This window comes from Schistocerca cancellata, chromosome 1 (assembly GCF_023864275.1).
Source record: "Schistocerca cancellata isolate TAMUIC-IGC-003103 chromosome 1, iqSchCanc2.1, whole genome shotgun sequence".
NCBI lineage: Eukaryota > Metazoa > Arthropoda > Insecta > Orthoptera > Acrididae > Schistocerca > Schistocerca cancellata.
The window spans coordinates 82852701-82872215 of record NC_064626.1 but is presented as its reverse complement, the minus strand read 5'-3'; the positions used below and the strand labels follow the sequence as shown (position 1 = coordinate 82872215).

Genomic DNA, 19515 nt, shown 5'->3' with positions numbered 1-19515 from the left:
ATCTTGTAGTCTCCCTCTATTTTTACCCTCCGTGCTGCCCTCCAATACTAAATTGGTGATCCCTTGGTGCCTCAGACTATGTCCTACAATTGATCCCTTCTTCTAGTCAAGTTGTGCCACAAATTTCTCTTCTCCCCAATTCCATTCAGTACATCCTTCTGAATCTGTTTAGTGTATTCATCTTGTAGTCTCCCCTCTATTTTTACCCTCCGTGCTGCCCTCCAATACTAAATTGGTGATCTCTTGGTGCCTCAGACTATGTCCTACAATTGATCCCTTCTTCTAGTCAAGTTGTGCCACAAATTTCTCTTCTCCCCAATTCCATTCAGTACCGCCTCATTAGTTATGTGATCTACCCATCTGATCTTCAGCATCCTTCTATAGCACCACATTTTGAAAGCTTCTATTCTCTTCTTGTGCAAACTATTTATCGCCCATGTTTCACTTCCATACATGGCTACACTCCATACAAATACTTCCAGAAACGACTTCCTGACAATTAAATCTATACTCGATGTTAACAAATTTCTCTTCTTCAGAAACGCTTTCCTTGCCATTGCCAGTCTACATTTTATATCCTCTCCACTTCGGCCATCATCAGTTATTTTGCTCCCCAAATAGTAAAACTCCTTTACTTCTTTAAGTGTCTCATTTCCTAATCTAATTCCCTCAGCATCACCTAACTTAATTCAATTACATTCCATTATCTTTGTTTTGCTTTTGTTGATGTTCATCTTATATCCTCCTTTCAAGACACTGTCCATTCAATTCCGCTGCTCTTCCAGGTCCTTTGCTGTCTCTGACAGAATTACAATGTCATCGGCAAACCTCAAAGTTTTAATTTCTTCTCCTTGGATTTTAATTCGTACTCCGAATTTTTCTTTTGTTTCCTTTACTGCTTGCTCAATATACAGAGTGAATAACATTGGGGATAGGCTACAACCCTGTCTCACTCCCTTTCATGCCCCTCGACTCTTATAGCTGCCATCTGGTTTCTGCACAAATTGTAAATAGCCTTTCGCTCCCTGTATTTTACGCCTGCCACCTTCAGAACTTGAAAGAGTGTATTCCAGTCAACATTGTCAAACGCTTTCTTTAAGTCTACAAATGCTAGAAACGTAGGTTTGCATTTCCTTAATCTATTTTCTAAGATAAGTCGTGGGGTCAGTATTACCTCACGTGTTCCAACATTTCTACAGAATCCAAACTGATCTTTCCCGAAGTTGGCTTCCACCAGTTTTTCCATTTGTCTGTAAAGAATTCGCGTTAGTATTTTGCAGCCGTGAAATAAGCTGAGGGTTCGGCAATTTTCACACCTGTCATCACCTGCTTTCTTTGGGATTTGAATTATTATATTCTTCTTGAAGTCTGAGGGTATTTTGCCTGTCTCATACATCTTTCTCACCGGATGGTAGAGATTTTGTTAGGGCTGGCTCTCCCAAGACTGTCTGTAATTCTAATGAAATGTTGTCTACTTCCGGGGCCTTATTTCGACTTATGTCTTTCATTGCCCTGTCAAACTCTTCACACAGTATCATGTCTCCCATTTCATCTTCATCTACATCCTCTTCCATTTCCATAATATTGTCCTCAAGAACATCGCCCTTGTATAGACCCTCTATATATTCCTTCCACCTTTCTGCGTTCCCTTCTTTGCTTAGAACTGGTTTTCCATCTGAGCTCTTGATATTCATGCAAGTGGTTCTCTTTTCTCCAAAGGTATCTCTAATTTTCCTGTAGGCAGTATCTATCTTACCCCTAGTTATACACGTCTCTACATCCTTACATTTGTCCATCTATCTTACCCCTAGTGATATACGTCTCTACATCCTTACATTTGTCCTCTAGCCATCCCTGCTTAGCCATTTTGCACTTCCTGTCGATCTCATTTTTGAGACGTTTGTATTTCTTTTTGCCTGCTTCATTTACTGCATTTTTGTATTTTCTCCTTTCATCAATTAAATTCAGTATCTCTTCTGTTACCCAAGGATTTCTGTCAGCCCTCGTCTTTTTACCTACTTTATCCCTCAAAACTACCCTACTTTATCACTCAAAACTACCCATTCTTCTTCTACTGTACTTCTTTCCCCCATTTCTGTCCATTGTTCCCTTATGCTCCCCCTGAATCTCTGTACAACATCTGGTTCTTTCAGTTTATCCAGGTCCCATCTCCTTAAATTCCCACCTTTTTGCAGTTTCTTTAGTTTCAGTCTACAGTTCATAACCAATAGATTGTGGTCAGAGTCCACATCTGCCCCTGGAAATGTCTTACAATTTAAAATCTGGTTCCTAAATCTCTGTCTTACCATTATGTAATCTATCTGAAACCTTTTAGAGTCTCCAGGGTTCTTCCATGTATACAACCTTCTTTCATGATTCTTGAACCAAGTGTTAGCTATGATTAAGTTATGCTCTGTGTAAAATTCTACCAAGCGGCTTCCTCTTTCATTTCTTAGCCCCAATCCATATTCACCTACTATGTTTCCTTCTCTTCCTTTTCCTACTGTCGAATTCCAGTCACCCATGACTATTAAATTTTCGTCTCCCTTCACTATCTGAATAATTTCTTTTATCTCATCATACATTTCTCAATTTCTTCATTTGCAGAGCTAGTTGGCATATAAACTTGTACTACTGTAGTAGGCGTGGGCTTCGTGTCTATCCTGGCCACAACAATGCGTTCACTATGCTGTTTGTAGTAGCTTACCCGCATTCCTATTTTCCTATTCATTATTAAAGTTACTCCTGCATTACCCCTATTTGATTTTGTATTTATGATCCTGTATTCGCCTGACCAAAAGTCTTGTTCCTCCTGCCACCGAACTTCACTAATTCCCACTATATCTAACTTTAACCTATCCATTTCTGTTTTTAAATTTTCTAACCTACCTGCCCAATTAAGGGATCTGACATTCCACGCTCTGACCCGTAGAACACCAGTTTTCTTTCTCCTGGTAACAGCGTCCTTCTGAGTAGTCCCCACCCGGAGAAACGAATGAGGGACTATTTTACCTCCGGAATATTTTACCAAAGAGGATCATCATTTAACCATACAGTAAAGCTGCATGCCCTCGGGAAAAATTACGGCTGTAGTTTCCCCCTTGCTTTTTCAGCTGTTCGCAGTACCAGCACAGCAAGGCAGTTTTGGTTAGTGTTACAAGGCCAGATCAGTCAATCACCCACACTGTTGCCCCTCTTCAGGAACCACACATTTGTCTGGCCTCTCAACAGATACCCCTTCGTTGTGGTTGCACCTATGGTATGGCTATCTGTACCATTGAGGCACGCAAGCCTCCCCACCAATGGCAAGGTCCACGGATCATGGGCGGGAGGGATAAAAAATTAGTAATGAAATGGTAGCTTTTAGAAAGAGCCTGTTTGATTGCCGTTACTGACCTAACCAAGTTGTCAGTTGTATATTTTCCTTCACAAAACCACGCTAATAGGAGGGAAAAGGCCCCATGATTCGAGAACCCAGCATAATCATTGGGCTACCATACTTTCAAGTAATTTTCAGAATACATTGGTAAGGCTAATCAATAGGTAGATGTTGATGTACAAGGGGTTTCTGTCTGCTTTAAGGACTGCGACAGTGATACTATCCTGCCATTGCAAAGCACCTTCTAATGAAATATGGTTGAAGATGATGTCTTTGAGCGACATTCAGATGTCATCTGGTCTAGGTAGATTGCTTTAAACTTGTTGTGTATACATTCGAAAGGTAGTCAGGTAAGAAAAGAATGCAGTCACAAAGTGGGTTGCAACGTGTTCAGCAAGAAGAGACATATCGGTAGAAATAACACCATTGAGGAAGAGAACTAGAACAGATGTTGATCTTTGACAGCCCAGTATAATGTGGAGCTCACCCAAAACTGCGATAAAGAGGCATATATTGGCAAGGAGGAGATGTAGTGCTTCCAGCATTCTTTCTTGTTGCTTTTAATCATATAATGAGCCTTAGCATTTAAGACATCATTGGCAGCATTTCAGGGCCTTTCAACAATTCTACAGAGGCTGTTGCAGTTTCTTGGGTCAACCATGGAGCCAGCCAGCAGCGGAAAGGGACTGTAGCAAAGGGAACAGCAGTTCCAGCGGCACAATTGAGCAAGTTGGAGACACGCTCCCACAGCTTCATGAATGTAATCTGACAGATGGGAGGGAGGCTAGCAGAAAGATAGAATTTCAAGTTCACTCTTCTTAGAGCCCATGTTGGTAATCAGTCCATTCAGCACTGACAAGGAAGCAACATGATTGTAATGTAGCAAAATCAGCAGGCCCGTATCGGTTGACCGTGATACTTCCCCCAGGGAAGGGTGTTGTGAATTGAAATCTTCAAGTAGGACGGAGGGAGGGGGGAGGGGGGTTGGATTCAGGTTGTCATCTCAGGTTATGCAAGAGCCTGGCAGGGGTTAAATAAATGTTTCTGGATCCTTTGTACTCCCACTGCTATTGCTTCCAATGTGATATGGAGGGGAATTCACTCACCAATAACATCTGTGCAGACCAGTGCTCTCTAAGGGTCAAGTTTCTGGCAGAATGGTCGGTAAACTCAAAGAGTTGTAGAATAACCATTGGTTTTAGCTACATAGATTGTTATCAGGATGGAATTAGTTTTAGTTCTGGCAGGGAAAGAGGAAGTACTAAAATGGCTTGCCCCCCCCCCCCCCCCATGCTCAACATACCAGTATTCACACTACTTGTGTGTGTGTGTGTGTGTGTGTGTGTGTGTGTGTATATATATATATACTATGCAAAACACTGTGAGGTGCATGGCAGAGGGTAGGACCCATTGTATTAGTTATTAGGGTTTCTTCCTGTTCCATTCAATTATGGAACGTGTGTGTGTGTGTGTGTGTGTGTGTGTGTGTGTGTGTGTGCGCATGCAATTATTATAATCTTATCCTCACAGTCCCTACATGAGTGATATGTAAAGGGGAAAGGGTTGTAGTATATTAAAAGAGCAATAGTTTAAAGCTGGTTCTTGAAGCTTTGTAATAGATTTTCTCAGGGTAGTTTATGTCTCTCTTGATCAGTCTTTGAGTTCAGATCTTCTGAATCTCTGTGACACTCTCCCAAGGATTAAACAAACCTGTGACACCAATTATGTTGCCCTTCTCCGTATAAGTTCAATATTCCCTGGTAATTCTACCTGATATGGGTTCCACACACTTAATAATATTCTAGAACCTATATTGAACCTGCCGCATGAGTGATTTTTAAGCAATCTCCTTTATAGATTGATTCCACTTTCCCAGTATTCTACCAATAAATCAAAGTCTGATACCACCCGTTATACCCGTGACTGATCCTGTATAATCATTCCATTTTATATTCCACCAAACTGTTACACCCAAGTGTTTGTATGAGTTGATCAATACAAACAGTGACTCATTGATATTATAGTCTTATGATACACAGTTTACATATCTGAGCATTTAAAGCAAGTTGCCAGTTTCTGCACCACTTTGAAATCTTATCAAGACCTGACTGAATATTTATGCAGCTTCTTTCAGACAATACTTCATTACAGATAACTACGTTATCTGCAAAAAGTGTAAGGTTACTATAATTACTGCCTGCAACATCATTAATATACAATATGAACAGCAAGGGCCCCAACACTCTTTACTTCTACATGTGATGACGACTCCCTTAACATGCTGCGTCCTTCCTACCAAAAAGTTCTCAATCCAGTCACAAATTTCATATGATACTCGATATGATCGTACTTTAGACAGTAAGCATAGGTGTGATAATGAGTCAAATCCTTTTTCGGAAATCAAGAAATAAATCATTTACCTAATTGCTTTGGTCCAAAGCTTGCAGTATATCATGTGAGAAAAGTGAGAGTTGTGTTTCACATGATTGATGTTTTCATAATCCATGGTGGTTGGCAGTGAGGAGGTCATCCTGTTCAAGATATCTCATTATGTTTGAGCTCAGATGATGTTCTAAGATTCTACAAGAAATTGATGTCAAGGATTTTGGATGGTAGTTTTGTGGACCACTTCTACTACCCTTCTTCTAAATGGTGTGACCAGTGCTGTTTTCCAAAAACAGGGCAAGGTTTTTTGTTTGAGGGATCTATGATAGATTATAGTTAGAAGAGGGGCTAACTCAGCTGTGAATTCAGTATAGAATCTGACAGGGATTCCATCGGGCCATGAAGCTTTGTTCATTTTTAATTATTTCGGCTGTTTTTCAACGCCACTGTCACTAACACTTATTTCATTCATCTTTTCAGTTGTACGATTATTAAAATTGGGGCAATTCTCCTTTGGTTTTTCTTTGTGAAGGAACATTTGAAAATGGGGTTAAACTTTTCAGCTTTTGCTTTGCTACCCTCAATTTCCATTCACCTCATTCACTAAGGACCGGACACTAACTTTACATAAGACCAGAATTTCTTTGAGTTCTCTGAAAGATCACTTGACAATATTCTGCTGCGGTAGTCATTGAAGGCATCTTGGATTGCTCTCTAGACAGCGCCCAATGTGTTTCATTCAGAAGCTCTCTATCTATAGCCCTATGCTTTGTTTTGCAGCTACTTTGCAGTGATCTCTCTTTCTTTAGAAGTTTCTTTACAGTGACTGAATGCCATGAAGGTTCCCTCCCATTATGAACTGTTCTACTCGGTACATGTCTACACAGTCAACTATTCCTTTGAACTCGAACCTTCATACTCGTGCCCTGTGCAGAAAGTTTCAAGTTCCTCATTGAAATATGACATTAATGATTTTTTATCTAGTTTACTGAACATTTCTATATATCTTTCTGCTTGTTTTAGTTGTCCTTTGTACTTTGGGAATCATTGCTGTCACAACCACATCCTAGGCGCTGATACCAGTTTTGATGTGGACGTTTTCTAAGAGGTCAGGTCTATTTGTTGCCATTAGAGCCAATATAGTTCCATCACACATTTCCCAACAAGGAGGAATGCTATGGCATACCAATGCTAACTTGAGCATGTCCAGCAAATGTAGCTGTGGTTTCAAGCCTGCTTTACATTAAAAATAAAATAAAATAAAAAAAAACTGTACAATAAAACATGTCAGCATCAACATACAATATAAAGGTCTAGCTAGAAACTGAAAAAATATTCCCTTTTTTTGTTATTTAATATAGGCCAATTATAAAAAAATGAGAAGACAGCCCCACCCCTCTCTCCCACCAATCTTGCCAAAATATGGGAGAGACCGATGTTTAAAATGTTTATTTTGAAATGTGGAGAAATAGAAGATTGTCCTGCAAAACTTGTGTACGATAGGCTGTTTTATGTAAGCAGACTTTTAACAAAGAAAGTCATGCTGTTGGTGATTTTCCTTGTCACCATGTAGGTATAAGATAATATTTTCGTATGTAGTTGCCTTTGGCAGTGAATCACAGACAGTGAAGTGACAAAATTGTTGTGTGTGTGTGTGTGTGTGTGTGTGTGTGTGTGTGTGTGTGTGTGTGTGTGTGTGTGTGTGAGAGAGAGAGAGAGAGAGAGAGAGAGAGAGAGAGAGAGAGAGCGCACTTAAATTAATTTCATTCTGAAGTAAATTTTGAGAATTCACAAATGATCTGTGGGGAAAGAAAGGCCTTAGCTTCAGCTACTTCAGTGGATTGTTCTCTTATCATTGAACATCGTGTGCAAACAACTTACATTTTCATTCCTGTTTTAACAAGCTCTTTAGAAGCCACTTAAGTCAGCTATAATTAACCCCCCCCCCCCCTACATATTTCGTATTTTATGTACGCAATAAGTGTCAAAATACTCAGAGATACCTGCCCATTATGTATTATATGTTTCCTTAATTTACCCAACAGTTTTAGTTTTTATAGCGAAAAGTGCAATAAATACAGAATGAACATAGGTGTCTGGCTGCATTACATATATCCTGCATTCACATTAGTTAGCTCTACCAACTACCAAATTATCACCTTCCAATCTAACCTAGTCCTGAGACTATGCTACATACCAGTGCCATCACGGCCAAGTTGTTGGAATGAAAGGGAGGGGAGAAGGCACTATCGTACTCTAGCCTAAATCTGTATGGTTAAAGATACAAACATTTCTGCGACACGTGCCTTGCTCAAGGGATGGTGAGATGCATGATTGGAATACTTTTTAGGACTAACAACACTTTCCTTCGCATGTTATGGCATCATCTGACACTTATAGACAACTTAATAGTTCGTTATTGTATAGTGAACAGAACACGTATGCCAGTCAATGTGCAGGCACAGGCACAGTGGGAAAATGCCTTACCATATGCAATACAAAAATTTCATGTTAGGATTGGTCACAAACTTCATAATTTCAAAGCACAACACACAGCAGCACAGTTGAAACCAGTGTGACTGATCAACTTCAGGCAATTGACATCAGCGCTTACAGTGATGCGATACTATCCCACCATGAGTTAACAATTTAGGCGTAAGTATTATTCTAAAGAATGACCAATAGTCATCACAATAAATTCATAAACAGTCACAGTGTTGTAAAATCCTTATTCATGCAGTCATAGAATTTCTACAAATCATTTTTAATGCATAAAGGGAACGTAATTGTTACACTAAGAGAGAGATATATGTAATGGTGAGTGAAAGGGAAAAGACCTTCAGCTGGCTGGCCCATTGTACATCAAATAATCAAACTCTCAACTCAAAAGTTATATCCTACATCATTTTTGACATGTGCTTGCACTTTTACTTTGATAATAGTATCACATGGAAAAGAAAGGTTACACAACTACTAATCACATTAAAATTTGCACAAGATTACATTCTACTGCCTTTGTTGTTGTGGTGATATTATGATCCACGGTGAGATCACACAACAATGCTAAGATTGTAAATCATGATCCAGTGGCAGTATATTAAAAATCCAAATGGTGGATGAAACATTCATAACACGTGTGACCAACACTAGAAGGGGAGATTGTCAGTACAATTCCTGATAACTAGCCTATGCACCTTTGTCTTGATTGAATCTAATACTTTCAAGTGTATGAGTGAGAGTAAGTAATTTACTTAAGGGTAAACTATCTACCTATCCCGTCAGTGCTATGCGACTTCATTTCTGTAATCTTGCTCATGAATCAGATCAGACCAGTAAATTTTGGGACTCAGTTCAAATGTGCCGCAAAAATAAATGGCACACTTTTCAAATAAAATAGATATTCTGCTGTGAGACTGGAAGGAGCATCATTCTCTATTATAAAAAGCAATCAACGGATGCAGTTAAGTTACCATATATTTAATTATCTGAAGGACGATTGGGGTTTAATATCCCAGCAAGAATGATAGTAGTATTGGCCCAGTATAACCATTGTCAAGGAAGAAAATCTAGTGTAGGCTTGGTAAAGAAAAACTTAGCATTCCTCTCAATCAGTTTAGAAAAATCTAAATATGGACAGCTGGGCAGAAATTTCAAACCAACTGCTCTTCAGCACAAGTTTATTGGACTAATTCTTGTGCCATCAGATATAATGTAATAATATTTGCACTAAAGTAGTGTTGCATTCGTGATAAGACCTGGGAAAGCTGTTTCTTCCATCACTCGTAATCAAACTAGAACATGTCTCTTAAATGCAGTGATGTACTAATATTTTAAGGCTACATCAGAGTGCATTATACTGCAAAAAAAAACCTCTATTAGCGTACCTGAATAATATTTACATGAATATGAAAATTCTGGAATCCCAACATACCAATCTACACAAAGCAATCACTCATAGACTTGATAGAAGCCATCATATTAAGTGGAACTTTTTGGAGCAAAATATGAAAGCAGTTTCAAGATTTTAATAAATTAGTTTAACTGTCACTGTCTTACGAAACTTAATCATAATGTACAGAAACAAATTCACATAGAAGCTGTAGTTACTTTGTTTACAACTATTTGATCAGAATAATCTTTCAAATCATCCCAGACTTCCCTACAAAACCTTAAAAAGTACAGTTACCAAAATCATTGTAGCTCAGACACTGAAAACCCTTGATTTCACATAGACATAAGTCGTGCGACTGTAACTCTTAATCCTCCTCATAAATCTTGCTCCTCCTCATGAGTGTAATGAACACTAATCACACATTCACTTAAAAATTTAAGTTGTTCTTATGTACAACTCGAATTTACGTGTACAGCACCGAAATTCGACACTGTATAGAGACTTTGCAACCATATTACACAAGCATCCTTTCACGCATGAAATTCACACCTTTGGCACTTTGAACGTAATTCACGAACATCTGGTTTTTATGTTTTGTTTACTATCCTAGAATAACAATAATTCGTAAACAAAATGTTGTAATCGAGTAATATTAACGTCTCAATGAGCTTTCGGCATTGGAGTACAGACACTGATAATGCTACAGACATTATTAAATAATTATATAAAAGAATGATTGTATCAATCATTGTGTCAAAGCACCCCGTTTGTGGTCGGCACTTGTCACTGTAGTTGTTTAATTGCAGAACGTTGTTTCTGGTAGCGTTGGCTGTTCGCGGCAGCAGACATACCCCCCATTGCGATGTTAAGACTAATTAAAAATTGGTCAAACTTTGTGCTTACTTTTGTATTTCCTGAACACTTGAGACGAAATGCCATTTTTTTAAATTACAGGAGTTGCTTTCCTATATAAAAAACTCAAACATGTTTGTGTTGAGATGGAATTTAATGTTCAAGGAAGGGGGACGCAGCACGGACCAACACTTCGACCAATAGTAGAAGCGCTAGAGAGGGGGGAATGCGTATTGATGTCATGAAGAGTACTTTGAAGCAATTGAGTGCCTTTTTTCTAACATCTTTACAGATTGCTTTAAATTTTGTACAACGTATTTCATACAATTCTTAGTTTAATATTTACGTTCATTGTTTTGTTCATATCTATTTATTTGCCGGGTAAAATTTATTTTTATCATTCTCCTCACCCGTGCAGTAAATGTTGTGTTTGAGTAGTAGCTCCAGGCCTTGGCCGGTCATTTCTTGTAGACGAATGTTCGCTAGCTGTTGCAGAAAGCACTACGTTGCATTCCGCCATTGTTGTAGGGTATTTTTCGTCATTGTGAAATACATGTCTTCTGATTTTTCGTGAGAAATAAAGTGAGCTTTGGGTAAGCGAGCTACGTATATAACAGTGCGTTGTGCGAATGACATTTGTATCATGATGCTACCTAAATATGAATAAATTTTCTCCTGCCTCTCCCGATTTGCTTCCTAGTGTCGTAAGCCCTGCCTTTGTCACGTGGGTGTTGTGGATGACCAAGTAATTGCCGTTAATAGTTGCATGCAATTTTATGATTGTTGTTTTTCCATGAACTGTATTCGAAGTATTTCAGCGTATTCTGAAGTCGTTGTTTTCTGTTTTGCAGTACTTGGAATAACGAGCTGTACGATCAATGCTCTGAGATTAGAATCTTGGAGCCGACCCGGAATGGAATTCGCCGGTGGTAGAAGATTCTTTCACTTACATGTGTCCAGTGTAAAAAGTGATATTGGAATGAGCGCGTGTGTTAAATATGTAACGTGTGACATGTAACGCTACCACGAGATAATTTTCCCTAGGCCATATGCACTTTTTTTTCCAAGTTTGTGTTTGTTTTTGAAGTTTGCGAAATAACTTGGGAGTTTTGTTCATGTATAAATTACCATTAAATAGTGATAAAAAGATAACGATACCGGCACACGTTTTAAGAACATTTTCGATGAATGTGACCCCATGGATGAATGGGTGTAAGATTCGCCTCCCTGAGGCATTCGGATGTTGTCATGGCACCAGCTCTGACAGAAGCTGGCCAGTCACAGAACTTCAAATTGCCGTCAGCACACACTTCCCCTTCGTCTCCAATTGGAGTATCATATAATGGACACAAACATGTTTCAGCATCTCCGTTCTTGTCAGATGATGATGTATACAAAGTAACTACTTCTAACAAAACAACTAAGAATAAGAAGTTTCCTAACTGCGCGAATGGATTCAGAAGCGGTTTTCTGAAATACTCAGCAGATGCAGGTTCTCTAGCATATGATAATTTGAAAACTTTGGCAATTGCTTCTGAGTTGTTGAATAAACGTACAGATTTATCAGAAGGCATTCTGAAAGTCTCAGAAGGAGAGAGTGGTGGGATAGAGCATCTTAGAATGAATTATAGCGACCCATCTATGGGGGACAACAAAGGTAAAATGGGTTTGCAGAAGAGCAGTACAGCAATACGGTCTTTGGAGAGTGGGAGATTAAATAGAGTTGAAAGTGGTGTAAATAAAGTAGATAATCAAATAAAAATCTTTAATCCAACAGTGACACGGAATTCAAAAAAGAATGAAACCGTCAACTGCACCTCCCTGACTAAAAGAAACAGTCTTCCCCCAACAACCAGTGTATCAAAAAGTTCAGGTGCGATGGTTAATTCTAGGCGTAAGACTAGTACGGAAGTGTTAGGGTTTAACAACGACAATGCAAAAGCTAGTTTCGAAACGCCGCGTGGCGCAGACGAAACTTTTGAACACGAATTTTTGAGTAACGTAATGGAGTTGTGTGTCGATGACACAAAAGGGTTCACTTCTGACGATAGAGCAGGTGTTACTGAGGAAACAATTGAAGCTTTACGTAAGAAGCAGCATGAAGTAGAACGAAGATGTGATTTCTTGGCTAGGCGAATAAGAATGTTTCAAGCAAAAATAATGGTCTCGTGTGCTGAACGTCAAGTGAACAACTTTATTGCGTATTCGTATGAAAATATGAAACAAAACTCCCATAAAGACTTAGGCAGTGGAGAGTGTAGTTCAGCGGCTGTTACGCCAAGTGAATGTGATAGTGCGTGCGCGTCAGTTGCTTCAAACGACAGGCAGAGTGCTTCGCTAAAGGCAGCATCTACGTTTTACAAGAGCTATGATATCAATCAAGTTTCAACTCCCACCAGCCGGCAAGGAAGCCGAAAATACAGTGGTATCAGTGCGGAGTGTACTACTACTTCAGCTACCGTCGTTAGTGGTCCTCAACTTAGGTTGAGTCCGGATGTGGTAAAAGAACTGGATAGTGTGTCTGGTCAGTTACATACGCAGCTCAAGTTTGTGCAGAATGAATTAGATTCGGACGTCACTGCAAGCAGTTCTGGAGGAGAGAGTTGTGATGAATTCCTGACGAATGAAGACAGTAACCAGCACACGTTACCGATGTAAGTACAAATATTTATTTACCTCCTAATACTTAGTCGTAAATTAGGGAGCCGTATTTGCAACAGGATAGGTACAAGTGACAAGATTCAAATGCTAACACACGATGTTGTAACTGGTCTTAGTCTCCCCCCTACCTCCACCCCCTTGCGTGCATTGTTTACATATTCCCTCGGTTGATCGATTAATGTGACGCGTGAATTTTTGTAGTAAATTAGACAATATTTACTTTCCCACGTATAAATTTTACGAAGAGGACTAGGCTCTGTGGTTTGCTCAGAAGTATAGCTACATGTGCATAATTATTAGGTTATGGAACACACCCATGCACCGACATTCTATTAATTTGGTTAAATGCTGTCGTCTGTTAAGTAAACTGTGAAGAAATCGTTATCAAAACAGTAGGTTCTCATTTTCCCTCCCATAAGTTAAAGATAATTGATGGAAAACCACTGTAATAGAGACTACTTATTTTCAAACCTGTAGCGTGGGCAGCAGTGACTTTCCGTCTACCATGTTAGTATTTTAGTTGAAATTAGTAAGTTTTAAAATGTAGTGTCCTGGATGGGGGTGGGGGAACGCTGGAATCACGCAGAGTAAATGGCAGAAAAACTCACCACAGTCATTTATTTGTATTCAGTTGGTCAGTTCGACCACAGTTTGAGTTGGTTTCTTAAACTGACATCTTCACCAGTCCAGTAAAATAGCGCAATTTAAGGAACAAGAAAAAGTCTTGAGCATTTTATATAGTAAAATTTAAGATCGTGTAGTGTCATATTGAGTTTTTTTTTTGTTATTTTTATATTTCATGTTAATGGTACATCGGTAAGCGTGGAATGGCCTATATGAAAGTTGCTATATATTCCTTGTATCCGAAGTCACGTATTGCTGTCGTATGTCCATGTTGTTTAGGTCTCGCAGGTGTAGATTAACTTTAGTTTCTATATGAAATGACATATGTAATTTACAAAGAACCTAGTGTAAGGTTGTGTCGTCAGGTTCCTGAAATTAGAATTTTTACCTTATGGCTAAACCATTCGTTTTCTCTCTTTTTATTTAGTTTTTAAATACATCCTTTTGGCGTAATCACTTGAGCCTTTCAAATTGCCATTAGCTGTTTCGATCAGCCAGTATATAAAAGGATACAAAGGAACGTAGCATAATCTATATTAGCCCTATCTGCATTGAATGGGGGAAATAGGTCAGATCTCTTCATTATTGTTGACTGACTACTAAACAGTAACATTTTGAACGACGTAATTTTACAAGTATTGTATTAAATAGATCTGTTAATGCATTGAATTTGTTTGCACAGTTTAACGAAAGCTGAAGTTAGAATTTGTATCTATTTACAAGCGTAAGAAACTTAACATTGCTTAGAATAATATGAAGGTTAAAACGATTTCCATATTTAAAAAAGCTTTGGAACTATGACCAGCGGTTTTTAATGCGGCAGCAAACACGTGCTCGTGATGACAGTACGGCAACACTGGACGGGTGGGTCCGACAAGGCCCCTACGATAAACAGAGCTCGCGCGGCTGTCACCGCTTACTTCCTTTTCAGTTTCGCGGCAGAGAAGATACGGAGTGAGCTGTATCAATATGGCTGTATGCCTTGACGTCGACACCGCTTCCGCTTGAGTTGTGCGCGAGCTCGTTGTCTCAAGGATCGTTGCGTTGTGTCTGACTAGTACTTACCAAACTTTGAAGTAATACTCTTTGTTTTGAAGGTGGTGTAACAGTTTACCATATTTAACACAGTTAAAATTTAATCAAAAACAGTTTCCACCTTGATCCATTACCATAATTCATTGAGTAGAGTCTATATGGAAAGTAATGCGATTTGATCTCTGGTGCAAAATATAGCAGAAACATGAAGCTACTTTAACTGAACACATGTTCAATAATACTTTCCTTTGCCGAAAAAATATTGGTGATTAATGGTCCTCCTGGTATGACTGAAAACTGGTATACTACGGAAGATAATATCATCTTCATTGAGTTTCGTGTAGCGAAAATTTGTCATAGGACGAGACCATGATTCACTCCCATGTATATGGATGGGCGAGTTGATGATGTATCCATAACTTTTGTATATTGCTGAGTGCCGTAATATATTCCCCGAAGAGAATCCCCTTGGTTTAAATTAGCAGTTTGTTGTTCTTTCATTTCCAGGTACCTATTGGCACTGGTGTAAATGCTCGCTTAAGTTTTCCACACTGGCTAATTTACGGTATTGCTGCTCAGTAGTGTTGCATTTGAACTTTGTGTTCATTAATCATTCAGTATCTTAAGTCATATAGATTGCATAAGCGTAAGTTCGGATTTGTCTGCTGTACATAAATGAATAACTGTTCACGTTCATCGGCACTGATTATCGTTCTGAAGCGTAAAAGGAAAAACCTAGCCATTAAGTTGCTGACGACACTTTCCCTAAGAGACAACGCTGCAATATTATTTCTACTGTACAGGTATCGCCAACAATACAAACGCCCGAAGACAAAAAGTGTTATGTGATAGGCTATGGCAATATATCGGCTCAGATACTTTCCAATGGAATTATGAAATAAGCCGAAAGATTTTTATTATAACAACACTTTGTTTGTATATCCCCCACCCCATCCGCAGTAAAACCTCAGATATGTGTAATGCAGTGAATAATGTTTCTAATACATTTTTTAATTCATCGGGAGCGGACAGATGGAATGTCGTAGAAGTTTCCTGAAGGGCAATGTAGTATTTTTCTAAGCATGTGATTGTCATATAATTTCGAGTGTAACTCATTGCATGTTCACATCATATTCAAGCGCCCGGAAATTGCGTGGCAAACTCGTTGCACTTTCAGATTTACTGAGAATTAACGTTACTGACTAGCAGTAAGCGAGCCGGGGACTTCGTAATAAATTACAACTTGCATTTCATTTGAATAAATGCAAGTGTATCTTCTTTAAGCAGAGAACTGGCAGTATCCCAGTGTTAAGGTGCGTTTACACCTGTGGGCCTTGCGGCTAGTCGCCGTGCAGCTGTAGCTTACCCCACACGGAAATAGAGGCGACTAGTGTGAATTGAATCACTCGCTCGCACATGTTGAGGAAGAGGCGTGCACCTACACAGGTGCCTCTACTTGCGTGTGGAGGCGAGGACAGTCGCACTGCGACTAGGCGCAAGGCGCACAGGTGTAAATGCACAATTAGTAATAAAGTGCCGTGAACAGTCGCCTGTGGAGATCGCATAAGAGTCACCAGAGCTACCAGTCCACTATTACTGCAGTGTGAGAGATTGACCCCAGATCGGACTAAGAGAGTACTGGAGATATATGGGCAACAGTATGGGTCTCAGGTACGTTTGATGACTAACTTGACAGGCGCAAAGAGAGAGACCAACTATTCTGCGGACGTTTAAGAAAAAGTGCGCGTACAGCCTAATACGAATAATCTGGGACTATACTGCGGCTCTAACTTATCGCTCCCGTAGTGACCGCAAATGACAAATGAATAATTCTTTGTTCGCCCCGTACACGAATGGAATGGGAAGAAACCCTAATACCCCCACGTTGCAGTTGGAAGTAGCTTCCGCCACGGACTTCGCAGTCGTTTGCAGATTATGGTTGTAAATCAAGAAAGGGGTGACGCCAGCAGATGGTGTTGTAATAGAAGTCATGTGTGGTGTTGTACAAATGGAAATGACTAAACTTTTTACAGAATGTTCATGAACAAATGAAATTCCTCACACACTGCTGCAATTACCTTCACTAGAAATGAAACAGACAAGAGTTTTAAATAAACTTATTACAACCGACATTTCTCTGTAATGTAGAATGTATCAACTACAGTTTTCACTCAGTGCAGACGTAAACTGGTATGTAATTTATTTGTCCAAGGATCATTTTAAAATTTGTCCAAGGATCATTTTATAATGACACAGGACCTACTGGCTTGATACAAGCTAAACATGATTGTCGCACAGATGACAAAATGGTAGATATCGAAATAGACGACAGAGGGATAGAGAAACAATTAAAATCGCTCAAAAGAGGAAAGGCCTCTGGACCTGATGGGATACCAGTTCAATTTTACACAGAGTACGCGAAGGAACTTGCCCCCCTTCTTGCAGCGGTGTACCGTAGGTCTCTAGAAGAGCGTAGCGTTCCAAAGGATTGGAAAAGGGCACAGGTCATCCCCGTTTTCAAGAAGGGACGTCGAACAGATGTGCAGAACTATAGACCTATATCTCTAACGTCGATCAGTTGCAGAATTTTGGAACACGTATTGTGTTCGAGTATAATGACTTTTCTGGAGACTAGAAATCTACTCTGTAGGAATCAGCATGAGTTTCGAAAAAGACGGTCATGTGAAACCCAGCTCGCGCTATTCGTCCACGAGACTCAGAGGGCCATAGACACGGGTTCACAGGTAGATGCCGTGTTTCTTGACTTTCGCAAGGCGTTCGATACAGTTCCCCACAGTCGTTTAATGAACAAAGTAAGAGCATATGGACTATCAGGCCAATTGTGTGATTGGATTGAGGAGTTCCTAGATAACAGGACGCAGCATGTTATTCTCAATGGAGAGAAGTCTTCCGAAGTAAGAGTGATTTCAGGTGTGCCGCAGGGGAGTGTCATAGGACCGTTGCTATTCACAATATACATAAATGACCTGGTGGATGACATCGGAAGTTCACTGAGGCTTTTTGCAGATGATGCTGTGGTGTACCGAGAGGTTGTAACAATGGAAAATTGTACTGAAATGCAGGAGGATCTGCAGCGAATTGACGCATGGTGCAGGGAATGGCAATTGAATCTCAATGTAGACAAGTGTAATGTGCTGCGAATATACAGAAAGATAGATCCTTTATCATTTAGCTACAAAATAGCAGGTCAGCAACTGGAAGCAGTTAATACCATAAATTATCTGGGAGTACGCATTAGGAGTGATTTAAAATGGAATGATCATATGATGTTGATCGTCGGTAAAGCAGATGCCAGACAGATTCATTGGAAGAATCCTAAGGAAATGCAATCCGAAAACAAAGGAAGTAGGTTACAGTACGCTTGTTCGCCCACTGCTTGAATACTGCTCAGCAGTGTGGGATCCGTACCAGATAGGGTTGATAGAAGAGATAGAGAAGATCCAACGGAGAGCAGCGCGCTTCGTTACAGGGTCATTTAGTAATCGCGAAAGCGTTACGGAGATGATAGATAAACTCCAGTGGAAGACTCTGCAGGAGAGACGCTCAGTAGCTCGGTACGGGCTTTTATTGAAGTTTCGAGAACATACCTTCACCGAAGAGTCAAGCAGTATATTGCTCCCTCCTACGTATATCTCGCGAAGAGACCATGAGGGTAAAATCAGAGAGATTAGAGCCCACACAGAGGCATACCGACAATCCTTCTTTCCACGAACAATACGAGACTGGAATAGAAGGGAGAACCGATAGAGGTACTGAAGGTACCCTCCGCCACACACCGTCAGGTGGCTTGCGGAGTATGGATGTAGATGTAGATGTAGATGAGGAGAAACAGTCGCCGTGCAGCTGTAGCTTACAGGACTGGTGACAGATGGCGATGACCTTCTTGAAGGAAATTGGTTAAGAAAACTAAAATCAGGATTGCCAGACATAGCATGAGCCTCTGTGAAATGCTAATCAGGTAAATGAGCCACATGACATTTCAGAAAGCTTCAGTTCATTTCAACGAAATGTGTACCTACAGACCATGGGAAATAATTGGTTAGTGTGTGATAGCATGCTGAAGAATATTTACGTGCTATTACTTCCAGTAGACTTCATGGTGGGTGAGGAATTAAAATAGAGTCAAGAAAAAGATATCTGGTATCTCCATCTTTCTTCCTGAGCCCTCTTTCAGTTTAACTTTATCACAATGTAAGTCTGGCTAAAGCTGTTGCATACTCCAGTGCCATTAAAACTAGTCTTGTGGAATACCTGTTAATGGAACACCCAGCCAATTTAGTTAGTATTGCTGCTGCCATTACTGTCTAGTTCAATGTTGATCTCTACTAAAACACAGGTAAACAAACAAATGGATCGTGAACAGACTGAGGTGGAGATATAAGTACGACCATGATGAAAATGCAATAGACTCGCACTGGACATGTAGAGAGGAGATTGGACGGATCAAATTTCTCACAATCGATGTAGCCGAACTAAAGCTATTGCATACTTAATCACCATAACTAGACGCAACCGTGTTACACTGAAGAGAGGTCTCTACTAGATTCAGAGATGTGAAAAAGACAGATACAACTATCTAATGAATGAATGGTGGACAGACAGGAAACATTCAGGAGCTTCATAAAAGTGTACCGGTGTCAAAATTGGAATAAATAAACATGACGCT

General features: G+C 39.7%; 1 protein-coding gene across 1 annotated transcript in view; it reads left to right on the top strand.

Annotated features, from left to right (window-relative positions):
- The first annotated feature begins 10722 nt into the window (after positions 1-10722).
- Positions 10723-19515, top strand: part of LOC126177630 (KAT8 regulatory NSL complex subunit 1) — a 263481-nt gene continuing 254688 nt past the window's right edge. Inside the window, exons 1-2 of the mRNA XM_049924508.1 lie at positions 10723-11101; positions 11360-13162. Coding sequence (XP_049780465.1) covers positions 11715-13162 — 1448 coding nt within the window. The 5' untranslated portion in view covers positions 10723-11101; positions 11360-11714. The remainder of the gene's footprint in view (positions 11102-11359; positions 13163-19515) is intronic.